The sequence below is a fragment of the Rhinocladiella mackenziei genome (assembly GCF_000835555.1).
Source record: "Rhinocladiella mackenziei CBS 650.93 unplaced genomic scaffold supercont1.9, whole genome shotgun sequence".
Classification (NCBI taxonomy): Eukaryota; Fungi; Ascomycota; class Eurotiomycetes; order Chaetothyriales; family Herpotrichiellaceae; genus Rhinocladiella; species Rhinocladiella mackenziei.
In genome coordinates this window covers 198716-222888 of record NW_013550596.1, presented here as the reverse complement: position 1 = coordinate 222888, position 24173 = coordinate 198716, and the positions used below count along the sequence as shown (strand labels likewise).

General features: G+C 51.0%; 12 protein-coding genes across 12 annotated transcripts; 5 read left to right on the top strand and 7 right to left on the bottom strand.

Annotated features, from left to right (window-relative positions):
* Positions 1-121: 121 nt before the first annotated feature.
* Positions 122-1487, bottom strand: Z518_10289 (uncharacterized protein; the record flags this gene model as incomplete). Its single annotated transcript, XM_013411834.1, has 2 exons — positions 122-1348; positions 1401-1487. 2 exons carry the CDS (start codon positions 1485-1487, stop codon positions 122-124), a joined length of 1314 nt encoding a protein of 437 aa, XP_013267288.1.
* Positions 1488-2664: 1177 nt separating this feature from the next.
* On the top strand, positions 2665-4167 carry Z518_10288 (uncharacterized protein; the record flags this gene model as incomplete). The annotated part of the gene is made up of 2 exons (XM_013411833.1): positions 2665-2799; positions 2848-4167. 2 exons carry the CDS (start codon positions 2665-2667, stop codon positions 4165-4167), a joined length of 1455 nt encoding a protein of 484 aa, XP_013267287.1.
* A 737-nt stretch (positions 4168-4904) lies between these two features.
* Positions 4905-5491, bottom strand: Z518_10287 (60S ribosomal protein L11; the record flags this gene model as incomplete). Its single annotated transcript, XM_013411832.1, has 2 exons — positions 4905-5281; positions 5341-5491. The coding sequence occupies 2 exons, from the start codon at positions 5489-5491 to the stop codon at positions 4905-4907; spliced, it is 528 nt and encodes a 175-aa protein (XP_013267286.1).
* A 460-nt stretch (positions 5492-5951) lies between these two features.
* Z518_10286 (uncharacterized protein) lies at positions 5952-6836 on the top strand (the record flags this gene model as incomplete). Its single annotated transcript, XM_013411831.1, has 3 exons — positions 5952-5975; positions 6031-6162; positions 6243-6836. 3 exons carry the CDS (start codon positions 5952-5954, stop codon positions 6834-6836), a joined length of 750 nt encoding a protein of 249 aa, XP_013267285.1.
* A 796-nt stretch (positions 6837-7632) lies between these two features.
* Positions 7633-8370, top strand: Z518_10285 (uncharacterized protein; the record flags this gene model as incomplete). The annotated part of the gene is made up of 2 exons (XM_013411830.1): positions 7633-7815; positions 7870-8370. The coding sequence occupies 2 exons, from the start codon at positions 7633-7635 to the stop codon at positions 8368-8370; spliced, it is 684 nt and encodes a 227-aa protein (XP_013267284.1).
* Positions 8371-8525: 155 nt separating this feature from the next.
* Positions 8526-9166, bottom strand: Z518_10284 (uncharacterized protein; the record flags this gene model as incomplete). Its single annotated transcript, XM_013411829.1, has 2 exons — positions 8526-8688; positions 8739-9166. 2 exons carry the CDS (start codon positions 9164-9166, stop codon positions 8526-8528), a joined length of 591 nt encoding a protein of 196 aa, XP_013267283.1.
* Positions 9167-10045: 879 nt separating this feature from the next.
* Positions 10046-11392, top strand: Z518_10283 (uncharacterized protein; the record flags this gene model as incomplete). Its single annotated transcript, XM_013411828.1, has 2 exons — positions 10046-10280; positions 10332-11392. The coding sequence occupies 2 exons, from the start codon at positions 10046-10048 to the stop codon at positions 11390-11392; spliced, it is 1296 nt and encodes a 431-aa protein (XP_013267282.1).
* A 514-nt stretch (positions 11393-11906) lies between these two features.
* Z518_10282 (branched-chain amino acid aminotransferase) lies at positions 11907-13099 on the bottom strand (the record flags this gene model as incomplete). The annotated part of the gene is made up of 2 exons (XM_013411827.1): positions 11907-13009; positions 13063-13099. 2 exons carry the CDS (start codon positions 13097-13099, stop codon positions 11907-11909), a joined length of 1140 nt encoding a protein of 379 aa, XP_013267281.1.
* Positions 13100-14138: 1039 nt separating this feature from the next.
* On the top strand, positions 14139-14777 carry Z518_10281 (uncharacterized protein; the record flags this gene model as incomplete). The annotated part of the gene is made up of 1 exon (XM_013411826.1): positions 14139-14777. One exon carries the CDS (start codon positions 14139-14141, stop codon positions 14775-14777), a length of 639 nt encoding a protein of 212 aa, XP_013267280.1.
* Positions 14778-16528: 1751 nt separating this feature from the next.
* On the bottom strand, positions 16529-18046 carry Z518_10280 (uncharacterized protein; the record flags this gene model as incomplete). Its single annotated transcript, XM_013411825.1, has 5 exons — positions 16529-17227; positions 17297-17447; positions 17535-17623; positions 17695-17778; positions 17891-18046. The coding sequence occupies 5 exons, from the start codon at positions 18044-18046 to the stop codon at positions 16529-16531; spliced, it is 1179 nt and encodes a 392-aa protein (XP_013267279.1).
* A 1600-nt stretch (positions 18047-19646) lies between these two features.
* On the bottom strand, positions 19647-21772 carry Z518_10279 (ATP-dependent RNA helicase ded1; the record flags this gene model as incomplete). Its single annotated transcript, XM_013411824.1, has 3 exons — positions 19647-19750; positions 19802-21498; positions 21558-21772. The coding sequence occupies 3 exons, from the start codon at positions 21770-21772 to the stop codon at positions 19647-19649; spliced, it is 2016 nt and encodes a 671-aa protein (XP_013267278.1).
* Positions 21773-22850: 1078 nt separating this feature from the next.
* On the bottom strand, positions 22851-23583 carry Z518_10278 (peptidyl-prolyl cis-trans isomerase B; the record flags this gene model as incomplete). The annotated part of the gene is made up of 3 exons (XM_013411823.1): positions 22851-23022; positions 23072-23337; positions 23395-23583. The coding sequence occupies 3 exons, from the start codon at positions 23581-23583 to the stop codon at positions 22851-22853; spliced, it is 627 nt and encodes a 208-aa protein (XP_013267277.1).
* Positions 23584-24173: the final 590 nt, after the last annotated feature.

The window sequence follows — 24173 nt, the reverse complement described above, 5'->3', positions numbered from 1 at the left end:
CCACGCAATGCAAAACCAGACCCAACTTTGTCATTCCTAAAGAGTCATAAGGATACCCCCGAGAATATGTCCAATCCATTCGTCACACTCCGACCATTGCCTCTTGCCAATGCAATCTGAATCACAGTTCGCTGTTCTCTCTCATTCCTTCCTCCACATCCCTCAGCTGATCCAGGTTAATCCTGCATTCCTCCATTTTCTTAGACCAGTAGAATAAATCCTGGCTTGCCGCTGCATGTTTTTTGCTGTTCATCGGGGCCTCAATAGCATCATACTTCTCCCAGGCCTGGTTGTGTTTCCGCTTGGCCTCCTCGAACTGCTCGGTGAGAAGCTTCTTGACATTCGCAAGTGCAAGCCACGGGGAAATTTTGGGACGCATAGTGGGCTCGTCCAGCATAGCATCTTTCATGAGCTGAGTGATTTGAGCAGTAATATCGGTCTTCTCGCGGGTATGAGTTGCGTGCGTGACATTTTTGGGTTTCTTTGCCGTTAGACGCTGGCAGACGGCACAATTATCAACGTGCTCAGGGTCATGGCAATGCAGAACATTTTGAGTCTCGTGACACACCTGGACCTTAGTCGGCTTTGGAGGTTGGTTGACGGTGATGTCAGGGAGTATGTAGGCTGAAGTCATGTTCTCATCTAGAGACAAGCGACGGCGGCGTCGTGAAGTGTTGGAAGCAGCCGTGGTGTCTTCGATGATGCTGTTCTCAATATCATTGACCGTTGGTCGTTTGTACGATTGCGACTTGTTTTGATTAGCGGAGCCAGACTTGGTCGTGGTTCGTTTTTCAGAAGGAAAGGCTGCTCGATTGGTAGGAATTGGTGACAAAACTCGGGCATCATCCGAGTTCGTTGTCTTTGCTCCGTGTCTCGTTTCAGCTGGCGGGTCATTTGTAGAAATTCGTCCAGCCGGAGACCTCTTTGGGGATTCCATTGATCTGCTGAGGTCAAAGAGCTCTTCCTCCACATGTGTCGACCGTCTATTCTTTTTCGCCGGAGTAGAAGGTTTCTTGGAGACAGCTCGAAGCAACTTAAGCTCCAGTAAAGCCTCATCACGTTCGCGGGTCAGAGAGTTGATGGTTTGCATGGCTTCGTTGAGATCACGTTGAAGGGTGCGTAAGGATACGACAATTTGTTTCTCATCGGCAGGAATTGTGTAGTGAATTTGGACATTGGGCAAAGAGCCATGGTCTGCAACGATCTGAGACGTGTTTGGAAGGTTGGCGGGCAGCATGAAGGATTGACTGGAGTTCTGGGGCTTTGAGGAGACAGCTCTGCTAAAGCGTGTCGATTTCTTCTGTGCACGTTCGAGAGGAGGCGAAGTTGAACCAGGAGTATACATGACCTATGTTCCGTAGTGAGTAGAGCCCTCCACCTGGTGTGCGGGAAAGTTGTACTTGATAATCGCCAACAAATGCTTCGGCGGAGTGAATGCTGCTGTAGTTGGTAGCAATTGTACCATGGTCGAATCTTGAGGGAGCCATAGTAGTTACGCCAATTGGGCAATTGTATGATATCGAGCAATCGATGGGACGTTGTTGCAGATGGACTTGAGATGATCGAGATGCTTTGTTTACTTGCTGATACCAAAAGAGGACTAGATCATGCGCCACAGGGCTTTAGCCACTGAGTCCATCCCACCAAGGTCCCCGGCGGGTTGGCCAGCTCATCTTTTATCATGAACTTGGCTGTGCCCGCTGTCTGCGCTTCTACGCCAGCGCTTTTGTCGAGGGAATTTCTCTTGTGCTCATTTGTTGCAACTCATCAATTTCCATTCCAAGCGCCCAGTCTTGCTGCTGGCGCCAGAACCTTTGATTCCTCGAAGTGCGTTTCATGTCACTGTAATGGTTCAGGTCCCGAATCATCGATGAGGCTACGATAGTACTAGAACATAAAGTAACATGGTAGTGCCATGAAAGACTAAGAGACCGACAGAACACAAATTTTCCACCATTGATACAGACGATGTTCCGAACGGAGATTCGGTGGTCGCTGTTCACGTCAGATCACCGGTGGAGATGATCCAGGGAATACTCCGGAAGATCCCAGCCACACTGAATCCTCTGTCTGCAACACGCTAACTCGGCCCTCGAAGACGAAGGGAGTGCATTCGAGGTGAAAAAAGGATATGCGGTCACCTTATTACCTCGGGTGTGCTCCGTAGTCTTAATATATTTCTTCGCCGCTGGATCTCAATAACTTTCTACGCGGCTTCTGCTAGAGACCGAACACGAACGACGATGTGCTGGCCCACTGGTGGTGTTTCAGCGCTTGGCCCAGCCTTTGCCCTCAACTGCTGGGGCTGACGTGCGCCTCGCAAGATCCACCTCCAACTGCTCCAGGCCGCCCATTGCCACAGCACTCCCATTGGTACATCGTAAAAGCCGTACAGTCCCATCTGACTATAACGCTCATGTTACTACCATTCTATTTCACCTCCACGACGTTCTAATACCTCATTGATTCATCCGTGTCGCATCCCTCTCGATATACCCGTGAACATTCGCCTTGACAGGTCGTACGAATGCACCATCCTCCAGAGTTAACCTGCTCTTCCTAACAAACAAATCTTTTCAACATCGTTTTCCAATGTCCCGGTAGCAAAAGTCAATCGCATTCACCCGAGACCATCCCAAAATTTTGAAAATATCGTGAAACGCCATGGCGGCCACTCCGGCCTTCGTTAATCGTGGAAAACGAACCTTACCCGTACAACGGTTGCGACCACGGCAGCAGTCAGGAAGCGAAGGAAGCGGCGGCGGTGGGGGAGGCGGTTTCAGTGCTGTGACAATTGGGGTGAGTCTGATTGGGTCTATCTAAGAGCTTGATTCTCATTGAAGCCAGATCGTTGCCGGAATAGTCTTCTTCCTCACCGCTTGTGTCGTATTTTATATGTGCCTGCGACGATGGAAAGTCCAGGGCAAGAGTCCACGATATATCCCAACGAAGTTCTTGAAACGAAAATGGGAGAGCTGGAGACCTACTGGGAAATACACGGCCGTTCGAAATCGAGATCTATCATCGACAAACACCGCCTACAACGGAAATGAAATAGGAGGGTCTGGAACTGGAGCAGGGGTCGACCGAAGTACCAGTGTCCGAAGCGTTATAACCTTACCAGCATATTCGCGTACACCGAAGGATACAGAACAAGTAATCGGTCGGGAAGGTGAGAGAGAAGGCATGGATACCGTGGTCGAGTTTCCGGAAACCGCGGAAGAAGAGGAATCCCGCCGTGAAGAGCAGATGGAATCCCTCTACCAAATTCGGGTGGCTCGGCGTCGTGAAATAGCAGAGCGAGAAGAGCGACGACGGGAAAGAAGAGAGGCTCGGGAGAGAGGAGATACTGCCCGTTTGGAGCAGCTGAGGCGAGAGTCCCGGCAGCGGGCCAGCGAAAGTGCCACTTCTCTCAACGGAGGCGTCAGTGTTTCTGCGGCCACGCTCATTGCTGAACATCAATCACGTGGACGAGAAAGAAGGGTATCAAGTGTTGCTTACGGTTCGCTGGGCGAAGTACGACACGATGGCACCAGGATCCGGGCCAATAGTAATGAGTCTGAGCGAGGCGGACTTTTGAGCGGAGCAGCGCCCATGGGCGAAGCTGAAGGTCGGCCTCGACTTCTTTCAGACGCTACGTCGATTTCAAATCTCTCGCGACCTCATACACGAGATCACTCGATCAGCGGAATAAGTGTCTCGACCAATGGATCAGACATGGAACTCCAGGAAACTCCCGGTTCTACTCTTCCAGGAGACCGAAACCGGCCTCGAAGCTCTCAAAGTGACGGTCCCCAAAGTGGCACTTCCAACTCCTCTCCCACCGCTAACAGGTTCACCCCCGACGACAGCACCGGCTCCGAAGATATTGGTGAATCTCGAATTCCGCACACCGAAGTTGACGACGAGAGTCGTCCCCCAGACTACGAGTTCCTAGAATGGGGAGATGCTCCTGCGTATGAGGATGCTGTGGCCCGGCGTGCAGCGAGTAACGCCAGTGCCCGGTCTGCCGGCGTTCCAAGCAGAGTCCCCAGTAATGCACCACGGTTGCCGCAGCTCAATTTGCCGAGCATCAGTGTCTCTGATGCCACGGAACCCAACACCCCAGCGACGCCGTCGGCAAATGCTCGCCACAATTCAGGAGGTGAGGAGCCCCCGACTTCTTGAGAAAAGGGAAACGGATGGACATTCCATTATCAGACCATAATGTTTCCGCATGATCTACTAGGAGGGAAGAGCTGCAGGCAGTGTGAAATTTGGATATTGCTGAAAATACGACGGTGCATCCACGAATGAATAATGTATGCCTTTGGAAAATGGATACAGAAATCTGACTTGGCCTGATATGTACGATGGAAGCATCTGGGACAGCATGGCGTTGGGGCTCGACTTTGTTTTGGAACATGGACATCTGAGAAGATTTGTCACGTATTGGTAAATCTGTGTCCAGCGCTTGGACTCGGCTGAGGATGGCTTATATGAAATGCTCGGTCTCACAAAATAGAAAATCTTCGCTTGCTTGTCCCAGGTGTTCCCCTCGCAGCGTACGTCGAGCGCCGTTGATATTCATCATGGCCTTCAACGAATCCAGATCCAAAAGCATTTACATTACAAACAAGTTCACAGCATAGGATGATATTTTTAATTGAAGCACTAGCGTGCGTGCATTTGTCCGGCCATGATATATATCTCCGCATGACTTCATCTGCCTTGAAAGCATTGACATTCTCATCGAGGTCGAATCAAGTAAAGTGTGCGTGCATGCTCTTTAAGGCCATCAAGAATAGCTATCGCATTGTGATGGAACCAAACTTCGTGAGGTTTTCTTGTTTCGGTGTCAATCATCAGATCTTGGAACTTTTTCTACACCTCCATCCTTCACCATCCTCTCGAATATCCACTCTTTATCGGACAATGCCTTCGAAACGAGTCTTGAACCATTTGATCGTATCGTCTTTGCTGACCTGGTGGCTCCGGCCAATCTTGGTCTTGCAACGTCTCCGTCTGGCAACCCTTGCACCCGGTCGTGACATACAGCAGTAGAAATCCATTCCGTAAATACCAATAGCCGGATCGTACTTGATACCTAAATCGATGTGTTCGGAGATACCAAAACCGAAATTGCCAGTTTCGCTGAAGTTCTTGCGGCGAAGTTCGTATTCCTTGACCTTGAGGCCACGCTCGAGGATTTCTTCGGCCTTGGGTCCTCGCACAGTAACGTGCACAGCAATTTTCTCGTTACGGCGGATACCAAAAGATCGGACAGTGTAACGGGCTTTGCCTGTTCAAGTTTGTCAGCCACAACACGCCTCAATCTATCTCATATATTAGAGGACGCACTGTAAACGGGAGTTTGACCGGACAATTGTTCCAGCACCTTTGCGGCACGAGTGAGACGATCGCCAGACTCGCCAACGGAGATGTTCAGGACGAGCTTGTCGATGCGCAGCTCGCGCATGGGGTTTGAGCTCTTGTCGTTGCCTTCCGCCATCTTGAAATCTGAGATTCAGATGGTGGGTTTAACGATTGCGACAGAGTTTTGGTTGTTGAAAAATGGTTGCCGGTCGAGAGTCAAGGCAGGCTTTGTGGAATTGGAGTTGAAATTCGGCAAAGTGTGTAAAGAGCAGCATTGGCGCCAAGAATTACGATGCGCTAAACTTCATTTGGCATATTGTGGTGCTGCTTCTGCAGCCTCTTTTCGAAGTCTCGCGACCTGCGATTTGTACTCACAGCATCAATAATACCAAGAATTCCTCTTCCCAAAGAAGAATATCCCAGTTCGGGCCTGCATCACCTCCATTTGAGGAAGTGCTGCAGCCATCGTCTGGCGGGGCCTAGTCGAGCTGCGGCTCTGAACTGCAGGCAAACAATTTTTTTAATTTTGAATCCAAAATTCGCGGTCGATTTGTGCAGAACAATCCAAGTCGTTTCCGTGCGCAAAGAGAGGGAAGATGGCGAACAAGCAAGGGAAAATGGTATTTATCAGTGAAATCTCTCTGTCTGGTCGTTCGAAAGCTAATGGGTCTCTAGCAAAATTTGGTATACTACTCCAACGCACCCGCCCAGAAGCAACCACTAATTGACGAACAGATCAACTATCGCATGCGTGTGACCATGAATGATGGCCGGCAGATGACGGGTCAAATGCTTGCGTTCGACAAAGTCAGTTCCTATCTTCGTCCCCTCTTCTCTCCCCATCCTACTCTCATGGTCGAGGCCGCTAACCTCTCACCGCATTCTAGCACATGAATCTTGTCCTCGCCGACACTGAAGAATTCCGCAAAGTCAAACGCAAGCAGGCCAAACCCTCCGCACCTGCCGCGCCCGGATCAGCAGCAGCAACAACCGTCGAGTCCGAAGAAAAACGTACCTTGGGCCTGGTGATTCTCAGAGGAACAAACATTGTGAGCTGCAGTGTTGAGGGACCTCCTCCGTCGGACCCCTCTTCTCGTCTCGGCCAGTCTGCGCCCGGTGGTGCTCCTGCTGCTCTGCAAGCTGGAAGCGGAGTTTCTAGACCGGCAGGTCGAGGACTCCCTGTCGGCCTGGGTGGACCAGCAGCTGGCGTCGGAGTCGGCGGTCCACCACCAACAGGAGGGTTTGGCTTCCCCCCTGGTGGATTTCCTGGAGGAGCGCCGCCCCCGGGTTTTGGAGGAAGGGGAGGCCCTGGAGTTCCGCCCCCGAGCGGCGGTCCACCACCAGGCTTTGGCGGACCTCCACCGGGTTTCGGTGGTCCTCCAGGTGGTCCTCCCGCCGGATTTCAGCCACCTCCCGGGTTCCAAGGTGGTCCACCTGGACAAGGGAGAGGATTTCCGCCGCCAGGATTTGGAGGAAGGTAGAGATGGCACTATGACTAGAATATTAATTGCGGATGATCAAAGAAAAGGGAACGACCACAAAGTCCAAATTGACGGGCTCTATCCCGGATATCTGTCACCAAAGTGGCTGGATATCATATGTCGACTTGAAGATCGGCCACGCACATACATCTCATGGGAACCACAAGAAGAAGATGCTCCAAAACCCATTCGGGCCTAGCAAATTAACCGACTGCCATGAATTGAGGTTTGGGCCTAGCCCCAGAATGATTCAGAGCATCTCGAAAGCTCCGCAAGGGAGGAGGAAAAGTACCGCTATTAGACGTCAAGAGTGCTCAGAGCAAAATCCTCGCGGTAGTGACAGCAGTTGATACTTGATGCATTGAGTGTGGAAAAGAAAAAAGAAAAATTTCGAATGAAGGGTAGCAAAAAGGTACTCCTAGCTGCACTGGAAACGAGAAACAAAGAAAACTTAGTACCTCGAAGAAACCGCTGCTCATGTCTCCGACTGTCTTAAAATCCCAGTCGTCATGTGTCCAATGCCCTTTCAAATTCCCGCAATATCACGGATATATCTATCTCAAGGTCTTTCGTATACCAGAGATTGGTGCCAGAATCATTTGACAAGGTCGATTTCCAGTCTCGGATATGTCGCAAGGAAGGTCGCAATCTTCCACCGTAGATGAACAATTCTGGCCTTGGCAAGTTTGTACCAAATGTTTTCTTTACAGGTGAGAACTCCCAGATTGCTTCGCACTGCTCAAACGTGAAGGAAAGTATCGTCACAGATCAGCATTGTGTCAAGCCCGCCGCGAAAATGCCTCCACCAAGCAAGCGGCGACGAACAGAACCTAGAGTGATCGAGGAAATCACATTCGACCCAGCGGCCCGTCATGAATATCTCACGGGCTTTCACAAGCGCAAACTACAACGAGCAAAGCATGCGCAAGAGGTTGCTGAGAGGAAGGCGAGGACTGAAAGAATTGAAGAGCGAAAGAAGGTAGGCACAGAGTTGTTCAGTCGGTTCGAGGGTTTGAGCTGACCATGTTTGTAGTTGAGAGAAGAACGAAAGGCCGAGCTCGAACGACACGTGGAAGAGGTCAATGCAATGCTGAGACCGTTCTCGGGCGTGAACGATTCCGAAGAAGAAGGGGAGAATAGGACAGAGTCAGAGGAAGAGTGGAGCGGCATCAGAGAGCGAGAATCAGAGCCAAGCCCAGTCGATCACGAAGCAGAATATATCGACGAAGACAAATACACAACCGTAACGGTCGAGACAATGGACATAACTAGGGAGGGAATATTCAAGGCAGATCAACACAAGGATGGTCAGAATCAGCATCAGACTGAAGAGACCGAGAGTCATCCGGAAGATCCTCCATCTGAGAAGAAAAAACACAAGTGGACTAAGGAGAAACCAAAGAGTGGCACTGAAAGGCGCAGAAAGAAGCGGAGAAATTTCAGGTACGAGAGCAGGGCAGAGAGGAAAATCACACGTACAAAAGAGAGATCCAAAAATCGGAAACAAGCTCGAGAACGTCGGGCAGCAGGATAAATACCTCCGTCGTTCATCAAGACTGTCAGCGCTCGCCCTTTATCGAATGCCGATGGTATCGTAGATATGTCGTAGTCTATGCATCGCCTCGCCTGCCACTCGCGAGATCGACTCACGCTTGCTTGCACACCTCCAGACCTCTGCCCCTCATTCAATTAGATATTGCCCATGCTCTGTTCCAATTCTTGCAGTTCCTTTTGAAGATCCGCGTGTTTCTTGGCCATTTCCTCGTACTTGTTCTCCCACTCATCTCGTGCTTGCTCCAAGGCTTGGACCTTGCGTTCGAAATGGCCAGCCTTGACGTCTGTCTGTCGAAGTCTGGGAGAGACGGTTAGCTGCGGTCACTGCGCATAAGAAGTGTCTTTTACTTTTCATTGGTTTCTCTCAGCGTCTTGTCCGCGGCCTCAGCCTCCTCCTCGAGTAGCTGGAGTCTTCGAGTGAGAGCTTCATTCTGTTGACCATGTTGTGAGGCTTCTCCGGCAGCAGCCTTGGCTTCCTTAATGCCCGTTTCAAGCTTCTCGACTTCGGCCTCGAGGAGTTGGTTGCGATGTGTCAGGGACGTGATCTCCTGCTCTTTCTGGAGATTCTCTTGTTCCAAGGCCTTGACTTTGGCTTTCAGCTCTTCTGCCTTTGCCGCGTTCTCATCCGCTTCAATGCGGAGAGAGTTCATTTTCTGTTTGAAATTAGCGAATGCCGACGCCATGATGAGTCGAATCGCGATTGTGGAATCGATGGTGAAGGATGACCGGGACAATGTGGGATCTGAGGGAGAAGGGTAGGACACGGTCTCGGTCATGGGAGGTGAGGTAGAATTGTGATACTAGAGGTAGTGTCGAATGCGTGGTGCCTGGCAATGTGCACGCTCAAGGGAACACTACAATGAAAGGCAAGTGCAGCTGATGGTGAAGTGAATATGCGTACCTCCTTGATACGATCCATGGTGAATTCCCCTGAGATTCAAGTTGCAAGTGAACTGGATGTAGATAAAATGATCAAGATACAGCAACTGAAGCAGGAATGGCAGATGGTATTGGCGTAATATGGAAAGAATGTCTACGAGGACGAACCCAACTAGCGGTCACTTGAGTGCGTGCTCTGGAGTCAGCGGCGGGATGTAGTGGAGGGAGGCAGCTCAGCGGACTGGGATATCTCAGGCCAATGGCATTTTTGCTTTTCAGGGTGAGGTTCCAGGCTTCATTTTAGGCCCAGTTTCAAAGCCAGACCAACCTTTGCCACACTGTCTTCCCAGCCTGACGTACCGCAAGCTTAACCTAGGCGCTCTTTGCTCCACATATCCCAGGGGCGTGAGGGGTATCATGGCGGACTATATATATCGCACTTTGGAGCTCTCCCTGACCAAGTTAATAAATACGACAATGAACTGGGGCTGATACGAGTCATGATGAGAGCTCTCTGTATATGTTCCAACGAGGGCGGCGATGAGTCGTATAGTTGGCGCTGTTATCACAGTAATCCCTTGTGCCTTGTATCACGCGTAACCCCTCATTATTATTGGCACCAGCCCCAAGCCGGGCGCGTCGCGAGGGACAACCAGCATCAACATTGAACTTCTCCCAGCTCGTTCCTGCGAACCCCCATCACTCTCTAAACTGTTGCAAGTGGGAATTGCCTCAACACGCATTAATTCAAAGCCGTCGACGCCATAGTTAAAGCAATGTTAGCTGCTCGAGATCAGGAAAATCTCATCCACGCCCAACACACCACGGCTGCTGCGAAGCCACTCAGCCAAAACCTCCGCACCCTACACTCAAAAACACCGGGAAACTTCAAGACCCCCTTTCGACCAGCTAGGCACGACGAGAACCGGCCGCTCGATTTCAAGGGCCAGAAGACTGTCGGCAAGGATGGACCCAGCAAACTGGGTAAGAATACATTTGTAACGCCGCAAGGTAAGGAATCAGGAACCATTGATACCTGAATCTTAGCTGACAATCTATCAGCATCACGCAACAGGGCACCTCTCGGAGCAAAGACGACGAATGCGAAGGCTTATGCGCTTCAAACCCCAGCTCCAGCACCTCTTACCACAAAACCGGGACGGACTGGCCAGAAACCTTCCACAGCTCATCGCTCAGGTCGATCCAAGATCACAATAGCTACTTCTGAACCAGTTGACACGGATGTCTTAAAGAAACGCGAAGAAGAGGATGAACCCGATTTCGGATACGCACCCCCTCCGCCCGTTGAGCTGCCAGATCCTCCCTTTGAATTCTCCCACAACTCTCTACTACCTCCATTGACAGAAGAAGAGCTTACTCGAGGATATGGCGAGTTATACTCGAATTCTCCGCAAGACGAAAATGGTATGTCCCTGCGTCTGAAGGAGGAAGAAGAGGAATATCTTCAGTATCAGAAAGAGCAGGATCAGAAGATTCTGGACAGCTTAAATAACCTTCCTCTACCCACGACCGAAGAGCTTAACCAACAAGTTGACGCTATGATCGCCGCAGGACCAATGAAGAATAGACCACACGTATCGCTAGTTGATACCATGAAAGCCAGGTCTGCTGCTGTCGCGCTTGCTGAACCCCAATCACGGCCACCATCCGCTGCTACCCGGCCAACTCGAGCCTTTGAGCAAAAGAAGAAAGGAATTCTTCCAACCATGAGCTCAAAGCCTTCGACAGGGCCGCCGGCACCATCAACCCGTCCCCTTCCTGCTGCCGTGTCCAAGAACACCATCGGATTCCCGAAAGCAAAAAAGCCCCCTTCTATCATCCCCAAAGTCGGCCATGATGAGAGAACCGGAGGCACTTCTGCTACGAAACCAGCCAAGATTGATCAGGCTTCAATACATCCCAAGGATTTCCGGGACTTGTATGGGTCACCACCAGTCGAAAGCGACATGTGGTTCAGACTCAAACAACATGAACTACTGGAAGAGGATATCTCGAAGGGTGATGAAAACGATGTCGCTGATGAGCTGTTCGAGGCAGACTTTTTCCCTTTCGAAAACTCGAAATTGGACGATGACGACTTCCAATTGCCTATGCCGGAGTGAGCGGCGAACTTGCGAGACTTTTAAATTAGATCTATTGAGGAATTTGTCGCCGACTTGGTGGCTTGTTTGTTATCATTTCCTTATGATAGTTGACGACTCATGATACCGATACCCACTCTGGATAAGACAATGGTGTTTGGTAGGACATCTATTCAGATGACACTGTATGGGAGTTTTTCGTAACTCTTCAGATCCAAGCGAACCTTGATATAGGGCTTCTAGGGTCAACGGCTGACCTGCATCTCGAGCTTTACAGGCCAGAATGCATTTTCAGAAACGGAAGAACATAGTCTATACAGGTTGTAGAATGAAACATTACTTTTCGGATTTTGATGCTTCGGGCATCGCTCTCTGTTCCTTTTTGGTCTTGTCTCCGAGAGAGGATTCCAGCAGTCACGATTTGATTTTGTCCCTGTTGCATTTTCCATGTCATTTCACGAACCGCCAATACTATGATCAAGGCTTTTTTGTTTTTGTTTTCCTTTTCTTTTCTTTTTTCCCCCCCACAGGTCCTTCATGGCATCTGATCCACAGCTCCATTTACAATCCCGTTTGAAGCGCTCTTGATAAATTCGCTCGGCGGCTCCGTGACCTTGAAATTCCACCGGAACTGGTCCTTCACCTGACCTTGCTGGATGCCCTTCAACGTCGTCAACAGTTGCGCACACACCGGGCCAGGATCCAGCTTCTGGTTCACAGGGTATTCGAACTTATCATTGCGGGACTTCATGGTAATGCTCTTGATAGGCACAAGCGACGCCGCGGTCCCCGCGGCCATGACTTCCTTGAATTCGGATAGTTCCCTGTAATCAATGCGGCGTCGCTCGACGCCGTACTCGAAAATGTCCTTTGCGATCTGGCACGCCGACTCCGAGGTCACGGATTTGATCACGTTCTTGCTGTCCGGGACGACAATTGTAGTTTTGTCCCCGTCGACGCGGACACCGAGGAAGCCTGAGGTAGAAAACTCGTCGATCTCACTGCGTGTCTTACTGTCGAGGTGCAGCGTGATGCCGTAGCCAGCGTTGCGCGCCTTCTCGCTGTGTCGGAGTACCGGGGCATAGTTGCCGCCCACTTTCGCACTGCCTGTCCCTTCGGGCGCGGCGCGGTCGAAGTCCTCTAGAATCAGGGCGTCGACAGCATGGACGCCATGGTAGACACCCGTGGGCATCACAAACACCACGAATGTGTATTCGTCCGGAGGGCTGAGGCCGAGTTGGGCACTGGATCCGAATAGCAGTGGCCGGATATACATGGCTGCGCCGGTCTCGTGGGGCGGGACGAACTCAGCATTCATCGCGACAGCTAAGTTGACACACTCAATGAAATGCTCTTCGGGAACCGGAGGGATGCTGACGAACTCGGCAGAACGCTGCATGCGCTTTGCGTTCTGGTCCGGGCGGAAGATGGTGATGTTGCCATCACGCTGGCGGAAGGCTTTCATGCCCTCGTAGCATTGCACGCCGTAGTTCAACCCAGGGGCCATGCCATGGATGGACAGATGAGGGGAGGTGACGAAGCGTGGCTTACTCCATGACGGGTTGGAAGAAGAATGGCGGAATGTCGATTCAATGTGTCCGTTGACTTCGCGGACTTTGAAGCCGACGTTGCTCCAGTCTGGAGGAGAGTTCAGAGAGAGCAGGATGTCATGAGAGTATGTTTCGACTTACCGATGGTGCTGACTGGTGGAGGAGGGAAGGGCGCCATGCTTTTTCACGGTCAATTTCGAGTGGTCTGGATGCGGGTATTCAACTGGAAACGGGTTGAATCTCAATCTGTCACTTTGGAGGGTGAAGTTGCTATGAGAAGTTTTCGTAAAGAGTCATAAAACCCGAGTCAAGTTAGCACGCGAGGTTCCTTGTAGAAGTTCGTATTGGACTTTTCTTTTCTTTTCTTTTTTTTTTTTTTTCTCTCTTTTTCTCTGGAGGATTCCGAGGTCCAGGTAGTGAGCCACTACCATAAGCAGATCGTCACACTGGCGATGGCAGAGTGGTTTTGTCGTTCTGGAGGAAGGCTGCTTGACTGGAGGATGCAATATTATCTTGTCGATGTTTGATTCGGTGGGCGGAAGTACATTTGTGGGCTTTGCTGGGGAGAGCGAGATCGGAGGGAGAATCAGACTCCGACAGGAACGGGGACCGAGGTGAGAAGAAGAATATTGATTCCCATTGGATCCGCTTACCGCAGAGCGCCTGTCGCTTAACCAGTTCTACGGCGTGTACCGCTTAAGAGTTCACTTTCAGGATATGTCGGCCGCCGCTTGACACTTGTTGCGAATTCGCATCTCATCTCTAACAGAAACCTAGATATAGTAGCTGAGGCGCTCCCAAACGGAATATCCTAGTTCGAAACATATGTGCGGACGGGGTATTCTATTGCCACAGAGGTCTTGTGGCCCCTAGTTCAGTTTCTCGCCGTTGTGTCTCCTTTCGTTCATACCATGCCCTTTTCCCTCATGGCAAGTCGAGAGCCTTGTCGCTGGTATTCCGGTGCATAAATGAATGCAGCCTAGCGTAAGGGAGAGTTCTTGGCATAAATCCGCACTTTGCACCAAGCACCGCTCTTTCTGTTCTCACGCAGTGGTCGTTGGCCGCCTACTTTTCGTTTCTCGCGTTGTCCTTCACACTTTATGTGGTTTTCATATGCTTAATATCTCTCTATTGCCGTCCAATTCCTAGTCCCACGTGTGACAGCGTACTCTGTGCCCTCTTCCGCTTCTACGAGGCGCATGCCTGATACACCCATCATGCCTCGAGCTCCGCCCCCTTTTATGATAATCCTCTCTGCTATTGCCCTGTTTGTCTGGTATGTTGTGTGGACCAGAGATCATGAACGGCCTATGACGGCGCTGTCCCATGCCGACCGATTCCGATCCAAGTTTGAGGCCGATACTCCGATCGCGACGACCGAGATCGTACACGGAGAACATGTTATGGGTAAGCTCGGAAATGAAACCCTCAAGGCAGAGCTAGGTCGAGCAGCATGGAAGGTTCTTCATACCACTATGGCGAGGTTCCCGGATAAGCCGACCCAGGACGAAAGCGATGCGTTGAAGAACTACCTGTACCTATTTGCCCGTCTCTATCCCTGTGGCGAGTGTGCCGAGCATTTTCAGACGATCCTCAAGAAGTATCCGCCTCAGACATCGTCCCGATCAAGTGCAGCCGCCTGGGCATGCTTCGTGCATAATCTGGTCAATGAAAGGAAAGGAAAACCGATTTTCGATTGTTCCAATATTGGTGACTTCTATGACTGTGGCTGCGGCGATGATGAAAAGGAGGCCATCTCATCCGCAGGAGCAAAAAGCAGCAGCGTCGCACAGGACAATCCCCCCCGGCATGAACCCGTGGAGATTGAAGTGGAAGGGGAAACAAGAGGCGGCTGAAAAGGGAAATAAATCTTGTCGTACATTTGGCACAGCTATGGACATACATTGCACCAGTATCCCCGTCTATACCTCACTAGAACGGAAGAGACCCCCTCTTCATGCGCCACAGTAGTCTGGCGCCCCACGTTGGCTATCATCGACCCGGGGATTCGCGGTGGTTGTTTCTGATTGTGCCATTTTTCCAATGACGTCGTCCCTCGATTCGAGCCGTTTCGTATACTCCAAATTGAAGTCTCTCTCGTGCAACACGGACTTGGCGTCTTGGTCAGTTGACGAATCGGCCTCCTGCAAAGGTTTTGATCATCATCCTTCGAGCGGGTTGGTATGAGCGGTGGTGTCAGGTGACAATCTGGCATTGGTGGTTCCGGAGGTGAAGGCTCTGATGCCTTTTCGTTGCTGAATGGATTTCGAGTTCGGAACTCCATGTCGACCAAAAACAACTGCTGGGAACATAAGGGATCTACTCATCTCCGACGCCCATGAATACCGAAGCCATCCTGCGGCTGGCACACTTCTTGCGAGGGTATCTCGGAATTACATTTGTAGTCTTTGACCTGACATCGTGGTACGCTGGGTGAATCGCGGATTGGTGTTGCGAAAACATGGTTGCAGGATGGGAACAGAGGAACAAGTCTTGCCCTGTCGTACACATTGCATCTTCTTAACAAGTCACCAGTGCTGACTTTTTCAACTTTCAGCTGCACACTTGGTCATACAGTAAATCGTTGCCCAACCCAAACCACTGAACCGTTCATGTCTTCAATCGCTTAAAGACGCTCGAAAATGACTGTTTGACACTGAGGACTTTCCCTGAATCCCATCTCTGAGTTCCAAGTTGGACTTCATGACAAGGGGAGTCACCGTGTTTCAAATTTTAGCAGCGAACAATGGATAATGCTACCTTTGTCCATTGTCCACCGATCAGGTCATTCCACATTCAAATTGCCAATAATGATGGGGGAGTACGCACGATCGATGCGAAAGGCACAGCACCAGCTATACGACCTATATCGCCTTGGGTTGAAGAAACGCACAAGGAACATGTTTGAAGGGTATAGAGCTCTCATAAAAACCAGTATCAACCCTAAGTTCATCGTCATATTCATCAACACTTTCCGAGGGAGGAGTCCAGAGTGTGAGATAAATAACCCCGCCATTATTACCGGCACCAGCCCGGCCAGCCTGGTTGAATGTGCAGAACTGGCGTGGAGAGAAATATGGTCGACTCAAAACGTACCGGAGGCCACCAATATGAACACCTCGTGAAAACCTCGTGCTTTCCCAAGGAAAACCTTGAATCATGCCGGCTGGGACTTGGGGACCAGAAATGGCAGACTTTCGAACATGTTTCTTTGTGCTCGGTTAGATATTTTGAGAATAAATTGGCACCAGACCTTAGCCTCTGCCGGCCGCTAAAAAATAGCTCACCCATACTATTTCAGCTATCTAGATACAAGCGTTGTGGAGTGGGAGACTCTGGACTCGGCGTTGTCGAACGGTGCTGCAATGTTTCTCATACTGGCTTTACTTTTCACGTGTTTTGCTCGTAGTCTTTTGTCAATCGTAGCTTGTTAGCGTCCTAACTATCCCAGTCTTTTGGTCTCTGGTTGCCAACGTTTCCCGACTCAAAATGTGGGAAGTTCAACGAAATTCCATCGAGAAGAACGCCGGGAAACAAGATTTCCAGAATGTATATTCGTGTTCTACCGAAAAGATTCAAAACCTTCCACTGTGTTCTCAATTGTACCTCAACCTTCTTTCGAGAACGGCCTCTCGGGAATTGGCCAAGCAAGTGGCGCACTCGAGGCAAGCGTGGGAGTACTCTTGCCAGTCATATAGGGACTTTCGCCGACGAACGAGCTCGGGAAGCCTGGGCTGAATTCCTGCTGGTTCTCGAGGAACTGGACCTGCTCGTCGGACAGCTTGATGCTGAGTGCCTTGATGTTGTCTTGGAGGTGCTCTATCTTACGACCGCCGACGATGGGGAACACATTGGTGGTCTTTCGCATGACATACGCGAGCGCGATCACGGTAGGGGATTCGAGACCATGCTCGTTGGCAACCTTTTCGAGCGCGGCGCTCATCTTCTCTTGTGCGGCTGACTGCTGGCCGGTGCCGACCATCTTCCGCAGGCCCTCTCCTTGCTTCTTGCGTGCCTCCAGCTGCTTCTTCGTCTGGAACTTGCCTCCGCCCAGCACGTCCCAGGGCGCGAGCGCCATGCCGAAGTGTCGCGCCATCGGGATGATTTCGCGCTCAAAGTCGCGCTGCATCACGTTCCACTGGCCCTGGTACACCGAGAACGGGGTCTTGCCGTGCTCGCGTGCATATGTGTTGGCCGCGCTGACAATCCATGCTGGTGTATCGGAGATACCCAGATAGAGTACTTTTCCTTGAGTCACCATGATGTGCAAGCTGTCCATCATTTCTTCGATCGAAGTCGTGTGGTCCTATCTAGGTAGTTAGAGAAGTGGCTGGGTAAATGCGAGTATTCATGGGATCCGTTGGCCGCCACTTACCCACCAGTGGACATACAAGATGTCGATAAAGTCGGTTTGGAGCTTTCTCAACGAGTCCCGCACTGAGAGGTGAAGACTTCGTTTGTGATTGCCTGAGTAGTTGACGGTCTTGCCCTTGCCGAGTTCCCAACTGCGGTAGGGGGTGGTGTACCTAGAAGAGAGCGCCTGTAAGTGAACATGAAGACAACAGATATGAACGTCTGAGAGTAGGGAGCATAGGAGCCATGAATGGACATACTTGGTGGCAATGACCATCAGGTCCCTGTTCTTCCTCGCTGCCATCCACTCACCGATCCAGGTTTCAGATTGCTCGTTTTGATAGTTGTTCTATTCACAACAGAGAAGCCGGGGGATCAGTTACAGAAGCTTCTACTAGGAGTGAGGGATAGCAGCCTTACAGCAGTATCGATGAAGTTGCCTCCGGCCTCGACAAAAGCGTCAAGGAGTTTGAACGAGTTCTCTTTGCTCATGCTGCCCATGATCTAGCAATAATCACATATCAGCAGCTGAAAGAGGGCACTCAGAGAAGACCCGTCATTGAAGAATAGAACGTCTCTCCGTCCAAACAATCCTCGAGGAAGGGGATAAACATACATCGGCCCAAGCATCACCGACGGACATGGCGCCCAAGCACAGAGGGGATACCCTGACGCCGGCTGTCTTGGATAGAACCCTATACCGACCCAACTCGGTGGGTGGCTCCGGGGCCGGCCCAAATATGCTATTCATGCTGTCGGGATTTTCAGCCATCTGCTGCTTCGAAGGTAATCCGGTAGTGATGATGAAGTTGTTCGTGTAAAAATTGAATAAACTGGATCTGAGAGCTTGAAGACGACTAAGACGGCGACCGTGCAAGAGAGAACGTAGCCTCACAACGGGCAGCACACGATGCCCTTCAAACTTCAGAAGTCCAAGATCTCCGTAATAAGATGGCCATCTAGCACGGAGTTAACTCTTTTATGCGTCGTTGCCGCAACCAAGGTTTAGTGTGTCAGGAGGGCAAAGCAGTACCCACACTCTACGCAAATCCACTTTCCATGCATGCTGGGGCCATATTCTTAAAAGTCTGACTCCGCCTCTTCCTGGACAGCGTTGCCCGTTCTCGGATAACGTTTCACACGGCCGCATCCTAACCAAAATGATACTTGGATCAGAAGGAGTAAGAAGAGGACCATCCTACTTCGGCCGACGATGATGGTTGTAGGACGTGAATGATTGGAGAATATTCAAGCTAATCGGCAGCCGTATGCATCCGTGGAATTCTCAGAGTCAAGGGGCAGCATTATCGAGGCGACATGCTGGATGCTGACAAAATTGAGTGGAGTGGGAAATGGAATTCATCACTGTTCCTAACGTGGCGTCACAAGCTTAAGCGGCACACGGCGGAATACGGACCAAATTCAACAGGTATCTGCATAAAGTAACAACCTCCAGACTAGTACATGCTGTAACAACGATATGCAAAGTATAAAATACTTGGGATTTTGCCGTCTCCGTTCATTCAGGTAATGTTCTCTACTCAGAATTCCGAGTGAAGGGGGAGAACGAGGAAATAAAGGCACTCTTATTGAATAGACAGAACTTTTTTTTTTTTTTTCCCATTGCTAATTTCTGTGGCCTGGCAAGCCTGATCTAATGCAGCCAGCGAAGACCTTTCCTTTGGGGTCTCGTAAAAAGCTCGTAGAAGCCGTGCTGAAACACCGGGAGATGCAGATGTGCAATTATCTTCCTTTCTTTTCTCTCTTTGCAAATCAGATCCATTCCCGACCCGCCGGCCTCCCAAAGCTCAGTTGGTTTTTCATGTCGAAAAGTCTATTTGATCATCATGTCCCATGGTTCGAAAGAGAGGGAACCCGCAAATAACTTTTTGGTGTGGTGAAAAAAGAATCTCGTCAAAGGCCGCAATGTGCCTCCGGCCTCGGGGCCCCTGGCCTCTTTGGAGTCTCATCATCCATTCCGAGTTTGTGTGTGCCTCGTCACTCTCTTTCGCTGCAAACTGACGCCGTGTTGTCTGGTGTTCATTGCACACATCGTCCGTCCTCTGTCCACATGAGGAAGCTCGACATGCTGGGGTATCTGGAAATCGATCGGAAAAGCCAACGCTATCTATCATGTATCATGCTGTGCCCGATATAATAAACTGTCTCGAAAAATGCCCCTTGTGTCGTCGAAGAAGCAAGCTCGTGCCGAATCGCCTGCTCGATGATTTGCAACACCCGGTCACCTTTTGAGAGTGCAAATGTCGAAGAAAAGGGTGTGGGGAAGGAAAGCCAAACATTTTTTTTTAAAAAAACCATGCTGAGGAGGGTTGGAAATATCGTCGGAACAGGAACAACGTTGTCCCACTGGTTTACCACCATGATGATGGGCCACTGGCACCTCCGGGGTTACCATATCCTCCGCCATATCCACCACCATAGGCCCCACCGCCTCCGTACGGTGCCCCACCGTAGCCTGATGTTGTTAGCGATTGATTCGGGGAAATGCATTTTCGCTGAGACTTACCACCACCATAGCCACCAGATCCACTGCCGTAGCCACCCCCATATGAAGGAGGACCACCGCCCATACCGCCGCCCATGCGACGCATATCACGAGTGGCGGAAGCACCACGTCCGGCACCGCCGCGGCCTCGTCCTCCTCGACCACCGCCAAACCCAGAACTCTCGCGAGCGATGTTTTCCAAAAAGCTGGGGACTTCCTGGTGAGCCTCTTTGAGCAGTTCAATCAGGTCACGAACGATGCCACGGTTACCACGATTGAAGAAAGCAGTCGACAAACCAGTGTTTCCAGCACGACCGGTACGACCAATACGGTGGACGTAGTCGTCAATGTCGGTGGGGAGATCGTAGTTGACGACGTGGGTGACGTTGGGAATATCGAGACCACGCGCAGCCACGGCGGTGGCCACCATGATCGGGCATCTACCATTTCGGAAGAATTCCAGTGCTCGCTCACGCTCTCGTTGCGTGCGATCACCGTGGATGGCTGTTGCAGGGAAGCCTTGATTGATCAAGAAGTCGGACAAGGTGTCGGCCATACGTTTTGTCTCGACGAAGATGAGAGTCAGACCGCCGGAATGAGTGTGCAGGATGTCAAGCAAGACGGAGCGCTTGTCGTGATCCTCGACATATTCCACTTTTTGGGTGATATTCTCAGAGGTCGAACCGACTCTGCCGACGGACAAGAATACATAGTCCTTGAGGAAATCCCGAGCCAACATTTGGATGTCACGCGGGAATGTTGCCGAGAACATGAGAGTTTGACGGTTCTGGACTGGAGGCATATCTTCACCTTCGACAATGCGACGGATCTGAGGCTCGAAACCCATGTCAAGCATGCGGTCGGCCTCATCGAGGACCAAGTACTTGATGTTAGCAAGAGAGATACGGCCTCGTTCGATGAGATCCACCAGACGTCCTGGAGTGGCAACAAGCAAGTCACATCCACGTTCAATTGATCGTAGTTGTGTCCCAATGTCAGCTCCTCCGTAGACAACGCAGGGTCTCACCCAAGAGCGGTATGAGAATTTTCGGGCTTCATCGTAGATCTGAGAGACCAGCTCACGGGTGGGGGCCAGAATCAAGGAGGTGGGGAAAGCCTTGCGCTGGCGGAAGCCGCCTCCGGTGGCGGGGGCGGCGGAAGGGCCATGTTGGAAGGCTTGGGAGAGGATTGGGAACAAGAAACCACCGGTCTTGCCAGAACCAGTCTGCGCACAAGCCATGAGGTCTCGGCCACCCATGACGATGGGAATCGAGTATTTCTGTACAGGTGTGGGCGTGGCGTAGCGTGCGAGCTTGATATTGCCAAGGAGGTGGTCATCGAGAGGAGGGTTGGTAAAAGCGTTGACCGGTTCAGGGACATCATGGCCGCTCGCCTCGACGGGAATGTCATCGTAATTGGCGAAGTTGATGCCGGTATGAGCTTTGGTAGGGTCGTTTGGCGAGCCAAACAATTCACGCTCGAGCTTGGGATTCTGAGGGCCAGGAATATGTTGTCCGTCTCTCCATTGTCCATCTCCTGAACCACGAGCTGCGTTGCCGCCATATCCCCCACCATATGTACCAGCACCGGGGCCACCGTACGCGTTCGGATTGAAGGATCGAGGGCCTGTGTGGCCACCCCAGCCGTTGCTTTGAGGGCCAGGACCACCGGGGCCGGGTTTGAAATCGGGAGCACTTGCCCAGCTTCCATTGCTGTTCCTATAAAAAAGGTCAGTGTGAGTGGTGTCTTCATCATCGTAGAGGTGTAATCAACTCACGTGTTGTTTGCCCATGCACTACCGTTCAAGCCTTGATTTCCCGCAGGTGGTGCAGGACCGGGACCAGTACCGTCCATTCCCATCATCGGAGGACCACGAGCAGCCTGGCCACGAAGGTGAGGAGGGATATAGGCACGAGCACCAGACATCGGGCGACCAGGGGCATGCTTGGAGTCGTTGAGGGAAAGACCGTTCATGTTTAAGGAATCAGCCATTTTGAATAATTTCGGGAATTCGAATTTGCTGGACACAGACGAAGTCAGTAAAAAAATGTAGATGAGCAGGATATGGGCAATCGAAAGTGAAATACTTTCATCTCAGAAATCTGTGTCCAAATAATGCGGACCAGTTGGAGGTAGGAGCCCGAGTTGATAAGAGTCTGGAAGCGAGGGGAATAACCGCGACTGAACTCACAATTAAAAAAGTCCTCGAGACTGAGATGGTGAATCTGTTGAAAAGGAAAGCTGGTTCTGATAGGCGCTAGACTGGTAAAAGTGAGGCTGTTGAGGCGTCTAATGGAGGGAGGTGTGAAATTTCGTGATGTTTGCGAAGAGCTTTCGTGTCCGCAGATAGAAGAGAGACACAGAACGCCTCTCCAAGTCTATCCGAAAGTAAAACGAAAGGCAAAACGAGAAGGACAGTAGTGTTGTCAGTATGTTGCTGATATTGGTCGTGAAATAGAGGTGGTGTTGGAAGAAGGGGAAAAAATTTAAAAAGCGCAGGCTTTTCTTGAGCGCAGTCCAGGTCGCCACTGTTGGGCGCAGGCACTTCGGCACTGTTCACACTGGCGTTAGCCTAAGTGCCAGAAACAAATTGCCAAGGCCGCTATTCCCTTTCGGCGACAAAGGGGGCAGAGCAGAATTTCCGGTGGCGATAGGGACAGATACAGTCCTAGTGGCGGTGCAGGCACTGATACGCGGTTTTATTTGATATGCAAGGCTTTCACTTCAAAAACATTCACGGCTCCTCACGTTCGTCTATGCTATGCCGTGCTTTTCTCGTCCAATTTTTCGTAGGCTCTTTGGCGTCTTCTCATCAACGCGAGCAGGGCCAGGAAGAACAACACCTTCTGCACGTTAAGCTTGCGTGATCAGTTCCTCCACTGGGGAAAACGTATCCGCTGGCGCCGGCATTTCTTCTGGCGACGTCCCCGGCTCCGTCTCTGACAGCTTCGTCTCAGGCTCATCCTCGTCCGCATAATAAGGATGTGCATCGGAATAGAGAGGTTCTGCCAGCATTTTTCAGCAAGGTATTCGGTACATGATAATCCGAGAGCAGTACCCGCCCTCAAATCTAAAGCTCGGCGTGAATACCTTCAGCTGGCACCTCCAGCTCTCCGCTTTTCACGATTTTGACAGGTTTGGCTGGACGGTCTCCTGCGCCTTTGGGAACGTTTTCGATCTGTTCAACGACATCATAACCTTCGAGCACCTCCCCAAAGACGACGTGACGGCCGTCCAGCCAGCTGAATGCTGTTAGCTAGAAGGATAACCGGGCGTCAGATTCCGCCATACCTGGTGACGACTGTGGTAATGAAGAATTGAGATCCATTGGTGTTTTTCCCGGCATTGGCCATACTCAGCAGGCCCTTTTTGCTATGCTTCAACTTGAAGTTCTCATCTTCAAACTTGTCTCCGTAGATGGACTTGCCACCGGTGCCGTCTCCTTTGGTAAAATCACCCCCCTGGATCATGAAGCTCTTGATGACACGGTGGAAAGTAGATCCTTCGTAACCAAATCCCTTCTCGCCAGTTGCCAATGCGCGGAAGTTCTCAGCGGTCTGGAAAGGGACACCAAACAGTCAGAGCAGGAACGGGAAAGGAAGGAGACAATATACCTTCGGGACAGTCTTTCCATACAGACCCAGGACGATTCGGCCCATAGGCTCGTCACCGTGTTGGATATCAAAGTAAACCTTGTGGGTGATCTTGGGTCCTTTGGCAGCTTCTGCAGTCTGACCCATGAACAAAAACGTGGCGGTCAGGATGACTATGAGCGAGATGACGACTCGCTGGACGTTAGCCATCTCGAAGAACATTGGAGTGAAAGGATAGGTGTTGAAGAGTGGGCTGAGGGTCAGGGTCGAAACTGCGGATGGGTTAGGGGCCCCATTACGGTGAAACACTATCGCGGTTGAGCGGGCCTACTCGGATACTCCACAAGGCTGAGCCAATTTTGTGCCAAGCGATTCGACTTCGAGTGTGTTTTGTGCCATAGTCTCGTGCATTGTGACGGATTCTAACGATTCGGACATCACCACGGAAACTAGGACGGTGGAGGAGAAGGCACAATGGTGAGCCATACATCGAGCAAGAAGTTAACATTCTTTCTAGACGACTAACATCCTGCAGGTCTTCATTCTAGGGGTCAACTTCCCCGAACATCGTTTCGTCTGGGTAAATGCGCAACTCTTTATCTCCCAATTGCCTGTCCAACCATTCTGACATCTCTTTGGCATAGCGATCCCTTGAGACGTTCTTCGGCATCGGTCCTCACACCCGGGCGCGGATCATGGCCCGCTTCCATCTGCACGACACGATCAAAGTGGGCGAGCTGACGCAAAACCAAGTCCTCGACCTTACAGCTCACCTGGACTCAATGAAACTCGAGAATCAC